This window comes from Abramis brama (genome assembly GCF_963993115.1).
Source record: "Abramis brama genome assembly, chromosome: 14".
Taxonomy (NCBI): Eukaryota; Metazoa; Chordata; class Actinopteri; order Cypriniformes; family Leuciscidae; genus Abramis; species Abramis brama.
In genome coordinates this window covers 1,189,478-1,199,477 of record NC_139976.1, presented here as the reverse complement: position 1 = coordinate 1,199,477, position 10,000 = coordinate 1,189,478, and the positions used below count along the sequence as shown (strand labels likewise).

Genomic DNA, 10,000 nt, shown 5'->3' with positions numbered 1-10,000 from the left:
CTCACACACACTCTCACACTCACACATATCTCACACACTTTTATATACTCACACACGCACACACACACACACTCTCACACTCTCTCTCACACACACACACAGGCCTCACACACACTCTCACACTCACACATATCTCACACACTTTTATATACTCACACACACACACACACACACACTCTCTCACACTCACATACAGCACACACACAAACACTCTCACTCACTCACTCTCTCACTCACTCACTCACTCACACACTCACTCTTACATTCACAAACACTCTCACACACACCCTTCCTACGTTCATTGTAAGAATGTTTTCATCAACTGAGTTTTTATATGAATATAATTCTTGAATATAAATCTTTGTAAGTGTCCGGCGTCTCAGTAAATGATGTGTGAGCTATAAATATCCCTCTGTTTTACCTCTGTGTGTGTGTGTGTGTGTGTGTGAGTCGAGACTGTGTGTGTGTTTTTTTGTGTTTTTTGTGTGAGTGTGTGTGTGTGTGAGTGTGTGTGTGAGTCGAGACTGTGTGTGTGTGTGTGTGTGTGTGAGTCGAGACTGTGTGTGTGTTTTTTTGTGTTTTTTGTGTGAGTGTGTGTGTGAGTCGAGACTGTGTGTGTGTGTGTGTGTGTGTGTGTGAGTCGAGACTCTGTGTGTGTGTGTGTGTGTGTGTGAGTCGAGACTCTGTGTGTGTGTGTGTGTGTGTGTGTGTGTGTGTGTGTGTGTGTGAGTCGAGACTGTGTGTGTGTGTGTGTGTGTGTGTGTGTGTGTGTGTGTGTGAGTCGAGACTCTGTGTGTGTGTGTGTGTGTGTGTGTGTGTGTGTGAGTCGAGACTGTGTGTGTGTCTCAGGAGAATGGGTGTGTTCGCTCTCTCTGTATGCAGGATGCTGTAATGCGAAGCGTCATGTGAATCTGAGCTGCTTGTGACTCTATTAATGAGAACTTACTTTGAGACGCATCACTGGTGTTTTCCCATGTGTGTGTGTTGGGTGTTTTCCTGTGTGTGTGTTGTGTTGTGTGTTTTCCCGTGTGTGTTGTGTTGTGTGTTTTCCCGTGTGTGTTGTGTTGGGTGTTTTCCTGTGTGTGTGTTGTGTTGTGTGTTTTCCCGTGTGTGTTGTGTTGGGTGTTTTTCAAGTGTGAATCAGAGACGCTGAGATCTCAGGCACGGTTCTGACGGTGTGTTTGTGTGCTAATGTGAACCACACCTGCCTTTCATGAGCGCTCACTGTGGGAAAACACACACACACACACACACACAGTCTCTTATATACACACACACACACACCTCACACAGGCCTCACACTCTCAGTCACAGTTAGCAGGTGAGTTTCACCTTTAATGAGATTACACGCATTAGAAATCACTTTACGTAATTCACTGTCACACACAAACCTCTGTGTGGATTGATGGAAATAGCGTGCTAACCTCACGCTGCTGGTTAATCGGTGATGACATGCTTTAGCTCATTCGACGGGGGTGTGTGTGTGTGTGTGTTCACTCCACCCAGCTGTATAAAGACAGATCTGATGCAGAGCAATGACACATCGGCAAATCAGATTTTATAACTTCATACTCAGAAAAGTCCAGTAGACAGAATTCCCACAGACGTGAAAAACCTGGAAATATCAAGGTTTTTAAAAAACTGTGATTTCCAGGGCAGGAAAAGTCATGGAAATAAATAAAAGCGTGTCCGTTCATGATGGGGGAGGAGAGAGAGTGAGCCAATCAGCAGTAGGGGGCGTGTCCGCTCATGATGGGGGAGGAGAGAGAGTGAGCCAATCAGCAGTAGGGGGCGTGTCCACTCATGATGGGGGAAGAGGGAGAGTGAGCCAATCAGCAGTAGGGGGCGTGTCCACTCATGATGGGGGAGGAGAGAGAGTGAGCCAGTCAGCAGTAGGGGGCGTGTCCACTCATGATGGGGGAAGAGGGAGAGTGAGCCAATCAGCAGTAGGGGGCGTGTCCGCTCATGATGGGGGAGGAGAGAGAGTGAGCCAGTCAGCAGTAGGGGGCGTGTCCACTCATGATGGGGGAAGAGGGAGAGTGAGCCAATCAGCAGTAGGGGGCGTGTCCGCTCATGATGGGGGAGGAGAGAGAGTGAGCCAATCAGCAGTAGGGGGCGTGTCCACTCATGATGGGGGAAGAGGGAGAGTAAGCCAATCAGCAGTAGGGGCGTGTCCACTTATGATGGGGAAGAGAGAGCTAATCAGCAGTAGGGGGCGTGTCCACTCATGATGGGGGAAGAGAGAGAGTGAGCCAATCAGCAGTAGGGGGGCGTGTCCACTTATGATGGGAGAAGAGAGAGCTAATCAGCAGTAGGGGGCGTGTCCACTTATGATGGGGGAGGAGAGAGAGTGAGCCAATCAGCAGTAGGGGCGTGTCCATTCATGATGCAGGAGGAGAGAGAGTGAGCCAATCAGCAATAGGGGGCGTGTCCACTCATGATGCGGGAGGAGAGAGAGTGAGCCAATCAGCAGTAGGGGGCATGTCCGCTCATGATGGGTGAGGAGAGAGCTAATCAGCAGTAGGGGCGTGTCCACTCATGATGGGGGAGGAGTGAGAGTGAGCCAATCAGCAGTAGGGGGCGTGTCCACTTATGATGGGGGAGGAGTGAGAGTGAGCCAATCAGCAGTAGGGGGCATGTCCGCTCATGATGGGTGAGGAGTGAGCTAATCAGCAGTAGGGGCGTGTCCACTCATGATGGGGGAGGAGAGAGAGTGAGCCAATCAGCAGTAGGGGGCGTGTCCACTCATGATGCGGGAGGAGTGAGAGTGAGCCAATCAGCAGTAGGGGGCATGTCCGCTCATGATGGGTGAGGAGTGAGCTAATCAGCAGTAGGGGCGTGTCCACTCATGATGGGGGAGGAGAGAGAGTGAGCCAATCAGCAGTAGGGGGCGTGTCCACTCATGATGCGGGAGGAGAGAGAGTGAGCCAATCAGCAGTAGGGGGCATGTCCGCTCATGATGGGTGAGGAGTGAGCTAATCAGCAGTAGGGGCGTGTCCACTCATGATGGGGGAGGAGAGAGAGTGAGCCAATCAGCAGTAGGGGGCGTGTCCACTTATGATGCAGGAGGAGAGAGAGTGAGCCAATCAGCAGTAGGGGGCGTGTCCACTTATGATGGGGGAGGAGAGAGAGTGAGCCAATCAACAGTAGGGGGTGTGTCCACTCATGATGGGGGAGGGGAGAGAGTGAGCCAATCAGCAGTAAGGGGCGTGTCCACTCATGCGTCATCTTCACTTCGAACCATTAGGCTTGTTGGACTTCATGCAGCTCTGCGCAGACCGATCGGCGGCTGACTTGAAGCAGTGCATGCCGGTTAGAAATTTTGTCCGACTTGATACAGCGCCGACGCCATGTGACTGTGACGTGTGCCATCAAAGTACCGCGAGAGCGATTCGAGAGTAGCCGGAGAACTCAGCCAGCGCAGCTTCTCAAGAGCGGCTGCACGAGGACTGATGACGACACAGCTGTTCCACGATTGGCCGGATTCACCGCATGACAACGATCACGTGTGTTTCGTGTTTATTCGAACACCTTTAGTTCCTCTAAAATAGCTCACAAATCAGTTTTGTATAACAGTAAACACTCTTTCATGTAGTTGCGATGGCATATATTGTGTCATGTTTATCAAATTAAAACTGATTAAAAAACATAGACTCCACTTCATTGATAGTAGCTTATGTTGAACTTTATTCTTGTTCAAACACACGCTGTATGAAGCAGTACATTTAAAGTATTGAATGAAAATATCTCTGAAACATCTGGCAAATATTGCATTTATTTCACTTCAGCTGTGGTAAAGTATGCAAACACCACGTGAGCGGTCACTATGGGAACCAGAAAGTGTCCGACTTCACGTCTTGGGGGCGGAGCAATGAAGGGGGGGCATGTCTGTTTGGGATGATTTCAGAGATCAACAGTGTTTCTCAGAAATCACTTACTGCACCTTTAATTGTTTTTAGCTTGTTGATACTTAAAACATGGAAAGCTCTTCCAGTGAAGTAGGACAAAATAAACTTTAAAACACATTGATTGTATTAAAAACACAATCTACAAAAACGAGTGTTAGTATATCATGCAGTGTTGCTTCTCAAATACATTTTCCCCAAATTTTAACCCCAAAATCGAGACAAAAATACTAATTAAAAACTTGTGCTTTTTTGCAATGTGGAAATTTCTCAGTCAAAAGGTGTAGAAAGACTGTGATTTCAAGGTCAGGAAAAGTTATGAAAATTAATAAAATCTTATATTTTATACTCTGCTCTAAAATATCTAATTGACTACAAATGTTTGTGTATTCTCTATATAATTGTTTTTTACTCATGAATGACTGTAAAGGGAAAGTCAGGGAAAGGTTGTAAATGACAGTGTAGAGCAAACATGAGTGGTTCTCCGCTGACGTGTGTTTGGTCTTCTGGTGGAACATCTTTATGGCGGAGGACCATAAACATGGACTCATTTTCATGATCAGTAAATGCTGTGGTCCAGTTCTGCTCTACGAGAGTCGCCATCATCCAGGCGTGTTGTAGTTTATGATGAATTCTATTACGTGTTTGTTTAATATCTCAAATGATGTCATGGTCAGCTGTCGCTGTGACTAGCTTTATATAAACAACAGAAGTTTGTGCAATAGCTGAGTAAGTGTGTGTGTGTGTGTGTGTGTGTGTGTGTGTGTGTGTGTGTGTGTGTGTGTGTTACATGTGTGTAGAATCTGAGATGTCACAATAGTTATTTCTAATGGCTGTATATGTAGACTATTATTGTTTATAAAATATTATTTGAAACACTATGCAGTATGTTATAATATTGCATTTTTAATTCAGTATTAATCCACAACTATACATAAATAAACTAATTTATTTAACAAATTACAATTTTGGTTTCCAACAAATATATTGTCGCATTTTGCAATGATGCTCTAGTGTTATAAATTCATAAAAGCTCAAATTCACTCCCCACCAGTGATTTTTATGTATTAAATACATTTTAGTAGTGTTCAGTAGATTGTGGAAGTGCACCACAACATTTATTATTTATTTAGATGTATTTTTTATTTTATTTTATTTTCTACTTTTCATTTTTAATCTAATAGCCTTTATTTATTTTTTAATTTTTTTATTTTAGCCTGAAACGAGTCGTCAGTCTCACTTCCCGCTGAACCTGCGTAGAATTGTAACTCATTTGCATAATGCCAGCCTCTGGTCTTGATTGGCTGAGCAGCGTCTCTTGGCTCCGCCCTCAAACACTGTAGTGTATCTGAGACTGGAAGAGTTTGGTTCGTGTTGTTCATGTGGAGAAGACGCTGTTTTCTGAGATTGATACGGTAAAACCCACGCCATCGTTACTGTTCGTATCACTGTGATCAAGAGCTGAGATTCAGATATGATAATGAGCGTTTGCTTTCTGACCAATCAGAGCAGAGCAGCTCTCAGAGAGGCGGAGCTTAGAGAGACTGAATCCTTGATGAGGAAAGAGCTGAAGCTGCAGTGGAGATTATGAGGACATTAAAGTGTTTTTGACATTGGATGCATGTAAAACTATTGTAGGAGAATCTAAAACAACATTAGAAGACTTTAATAATAGCATAATATGGGTTTATGTTTCCACAATCCATAATGCATGATTGTTGCCTTTTCGTATAATTGAGCATCTCTAATATACAGTATGTGCTGTGTCTATCAGGGATTTAAATCTTATAGAGCTGTTCAAGGCTGCCTGGATTACTGTGTGAGTGTGTGTGTGTGTGTGTGTGTGAGAGAGAGAGACTGTGTGTGCCTGCAATGTTTTATGTGATTAATCTTGTGTGCATTCTGTATTATTTGTGTGTTTTAAGAACTTGTCTTTCCTGTCCATGAAGTGAACACAAACACACAGTTGTTTGTATTGTGTCTAATGGTTCATGACACACTTTAAACACACATGCTTCTTTTCCATTAAGTGTGTGTGTGTGTGTGTGTGTGTGTGTGTGTGTGTGTGTGTGTGTGTTATGCAAGAGATTGTCAGACTAGTTGAGGTGAAGGCCAAAATGGATTAAAAACCCTTAACAAGTCAAAACTACCCAGAACTCTTTTGATTTCCTTTAGATTTCAGGGACCGATTGTTGGAATTAATAGATGTAAACAATATATTAATAAAACTCAGAAGAAGCTATCACTCAGAACTTCATAATTTTCCTCTGATCTTCAGTATCAGCTGCTTAAGTGAAGATTGTTCATTGCTGTTCTCAAACTTCAACAATTTATTTGTTCATTCATGCCTTCTTTCCTTCACTGTCACTCAGTTTCTGGCAGGTGTCAGTGCGCCTCCTACAGGAGCAACACGGGACATGATGTGTGTGTGTGTGTGTCAAGATATCAGGGATTCACACACACACAATGACTGACACACACACACACACACACACACACACACATCTATTCATCAAAATGTATCAGTTTCCACAAAAATATGAACTGTTTTCATCACTGATAATAATCATAAATGTTTCTTGAGCATCAAATCATCATATTAGACTGATTTCTGGAGGATCATGTGACACTGAAGACTGGAGTAATGAAGCTGAAAATTCAGCTTTGATCACAGGAATAAATTACACTTTACTGTATATTCACCTAAAGGATTATTAGGAACACCTGTTCAATTTCTCATTAATGCAATTATCTAATCAACCAATCACATGGCAGTTGCTTCAATGCATTTAGGGGTGTGGTCCTGGTCAAGACAATCTCCTGAACTCCAAACTGAATGTCAGAATGGGAAAGAAAGGTGATTTAAGCAATTTTGAGCGTGGCATGGTTGCTGGTGCCAGACGGGCCGGTCTGAGTATTTCACAATCTGCTCAGTTACTGGGATTTTCATGCACAACCATTTGTAGGGTTTACAAAGAATGGTGTGAAAAGGGAAAAACATCCAGTATGCGGCAGTCCTGTGGGCGAAAATGCCTTGTTGATGCTAGAGGTCAGAGGAGAATGGGCCGACTGATTCAAGCTGATAGAAGAGCAACTTTGACTGAAATAACCACTCGTTACAACCGAGGTATGCAGCAAAGCATTTGTGAAGCCACAACACGCACAACCTTGAGGCGGATGGGCTACAACAGCAGAAGACCCCACTGGGTACCACTCATCTCCACTACAAATAGGAAAAAGAGGCTACAATTTGCACAAGCTCACCAAAATCGGACAGTTGAAGACTGGAAAAATGTTGCCTGGTCTGATGAGTCTCGATTTCTGTTGAGACATTCAGATGGTAGAGTCAGAATTTGGCGTAAACAGAATGAGAACATGGATCCATCATGTCTTGTTACCACTGTGCAGGCTGGTGGTGGTGGTGTAATGGTGTGGGGGATGTTTTCTTGGCACACTTTAGGCCCCTTAGTGCCAATTGGGCATCGTTTAAATGCCACGGCCTACCTGAGCATTGTTTCTGACCATGTCCATCCCTTTATGACCACCATGTACCCATCCTCTGATGGCTACTTCCAGCAGGATAATGCACCATGTCACAAAGCTCGAATCATTTCAAATTGGTTTCTTGAACATGACAATGAGTTCACTGTACTAAAATGGCCCCCACAGTCACCAGATCTCAACCCAATAGAGCATCTTTGGGATGTGGTGGAACGGGAGCTTCGTGCCCTGGATGTGCATCCCACAAATCTCCATCAACTGCAAGATGCTATCCTATCAATATGGGCCAACATTTCTAAAGAATGCTTTCAGCACCTTGTTGAATCAATGCCACGTAGAATTAAGGCAGTTCTGAAGGCGAAAGGGGGTCAAACACAGTATTAGTATGGTGTTCCTAATAATCCTTTAGGTGAGTGTATATTCACATAGAAAACAGATGATTTACATTACAATAATATTTCACTATTTTTACTGTATTTTTCATCAAATAAATGCAGAAGTGACTCTTTCAAAAACATTAAAAAAATCTCAGAATGGATGTGTATGGATGTGTGTATATAATTTTAGTGTTTCCAAAGGACATCCTCATTTGCAAAATATTAAATATTTATATTTGTATTATAAAATGCAGTAATATTTCTGTGTTTGTGTTATTCTGTATTATTTATAATATATATACTGTATTATAAATACTATATATAAATCTGTATAGAGGTCTGTGATATGTGCTCATTCTGAAAGTGTGTGTGTGCACGCGTGTGTGTGTTTGTTTGTGTGTGCGTGCGTGCATTTGTGTGTGTGCGTGTGTGTGTGTGTGTGTGTGTGTGTAAGTCTGTGTGTGTGTGTGTTTGAAAGATAAACAGTGAGTTTACAGTAGCTCTTGTTGTACCTGCCAGTCTGGTCACATTCCTGACAACCTCAGTTTTCTCTTGCCCTTTCACTCTGTCACACACTCACACACACACACACACTCACACTCACTCAGTGTGTGCTCATCATGTGGAAGAAAAGGCTTCACATCTCCACCAGACGTAAGAGGAAAACTGCTGAGTAAGAGGCTTGATATTACTCTTGCTCTGTATTGAACACACTTTGTTTTTGTGAGTGTGTGTGTGTGTGTGTGGCGGATGGTCCTGTTTTAAACTCAGGGTGTCTTGTTTTTTGAAGATGTGTGAATGTCATGAACTTCAGCCAAACATTCACAAGCAATTATATTGTGCATAAAGAAAACAAAACCTATTTTTGGACCGTTAAGATGTTTTGTGTCGTGACATTATTTTCATGACAATTAAGCACAACTCCCACAACATTTTCTCTATTGGAATGTAAATTTTGATTAACGAATTTATTTATGTACACAATGAGATTTTTTGGGGAAAATGTGTTTCATTGTCATAAAAATGTCAAAATATGGTCCTAAAAAATCTCTTTTTCACTCATTTAATTTTAATCATGCGGATCCAAACGTGTTGTTCACAGGTTTTAGTGATTAACTCACAATTAATAACTTGACCTGACGTAAACCCGACAGAATGACATCAGTTTCTGTCATGTGATAAAAATTTATCAGGCTTGTGCATCTTAGATCCGTCGGCTCCTTCCTCTTTCTCTCATTCGCTCTCTGTGTCAATATTAGTTTTGTGTCACGGGTGATTAGTGTTAACACACACACACACACACACACACACACGCTGATGAACGTTTACTGTGTGTCTCCAGGGCAGAGAAGACTGAAGTCCTGAGTGACGATCTGCTGCAGGTGAGTGAAGCGGTTCATGTGTGTGAGGTCTAGATGTGTGTGTGCTCCTCTCTGAGAGTGTGTGTGTGTGTGTGTGTGCAGGCAGAGAAGCGTCTGGAGCTAGTTAAGCAGGTGTCTCACAGCACACACAAGAAGCTGACCGCATGTCTCCAGGGTCAACAGGCTGTGGACGTGGACAAGCGCTCCGTCAGGTCGCCTCCAGTAAGTGTGTGTGTGTGTGTGTGTGTGTGTGTGTGTGTTCATGTTCACATCATTCAGAACTCATTCTTTTAACGAGTCATTCGCTTTTAGAATCAATATAGAACTCTTGACTCAGTTTTAAAGACCCCTTTATGCAGAAAAGGTTCTGTATAAAGAGAAATGTCTTGCATTATTGTTTAATAACAGGTTATTAAGTTTTTTTTCTAGTGATTAAGTATATTTATACTTTAGTTGTTTAATTCATAAAATCTAATCAAACTTAAAAATGAATTCAGTCATTCATTGAATCGACTCACTGAATCGGTCAGAGTGGATACTGAACGTGATTCTTTTACTGAACTGCAAATCATCATTATTTTCAGTGTCCGTCTCGAAATGAAGCGAGTTTTGTTACTGAAATTTCATGAATGTAATTAATGACTTGAATTTACTTTAAATACATTTACTGGTTTTGTGGAACTGACTCTCATTCTTTGCAATGAAAAAAAGCCCAACAGATATAGATAAAAACAGTATTTATTTATAATTCTCTTCTTTTCTCAGTTTTGATTCTCTTCTCTCCTCCTTTTCTAATTTTTTAATTTTCTATAAATGCAACACAAGCAACTTTTGTTTTTTGGGTTTAAACGTGGTC

The 10,000-nt window shown here is 42.5% G+C and overlaps 2 protein-coding genes across 4 annotated transcripts in view; one reads left to right on the top strand and one right to left on the bottom strand.

The window, feature by feature from the left end:
• arhgap44b (Rho GTPase activating protein 44b) overlaps positions 1 to 10,000 on the top strand; it is a 47,818-nt gene that overhangs the window by 15,766 nt on the left and 22,052 nt on the right. For all 3 annotated transcript variants that reach the window (XM_084135066.1, XM_084135065.1, XM_084135067.1), the window contains exons 2-3: positions 9,126 to 9,165; positions 9,247 to 9,366. In XM_084135066.1, coding sequence (XP_083991192.1) covers positions 9,126 to 9,165; positions 9,247 to 9,366 — 160 coding nt within the window. The remainder of the gene's footprint in view (positions 1 to 9,125; positions 9,166 to 9,246; positions 9,367 to 10,000) is intronic.
• ascc1 (activating signal cointegrator 1 complex subunit 1) overlaps positions 1 to 10,000 on the bottom strand; it is a 163,320-nt gene that overhangs the window by 139,655 nt on the left and 13,665 nt on the right. The gene's annotated exons all lie outside the window — the stretch shown is intronic.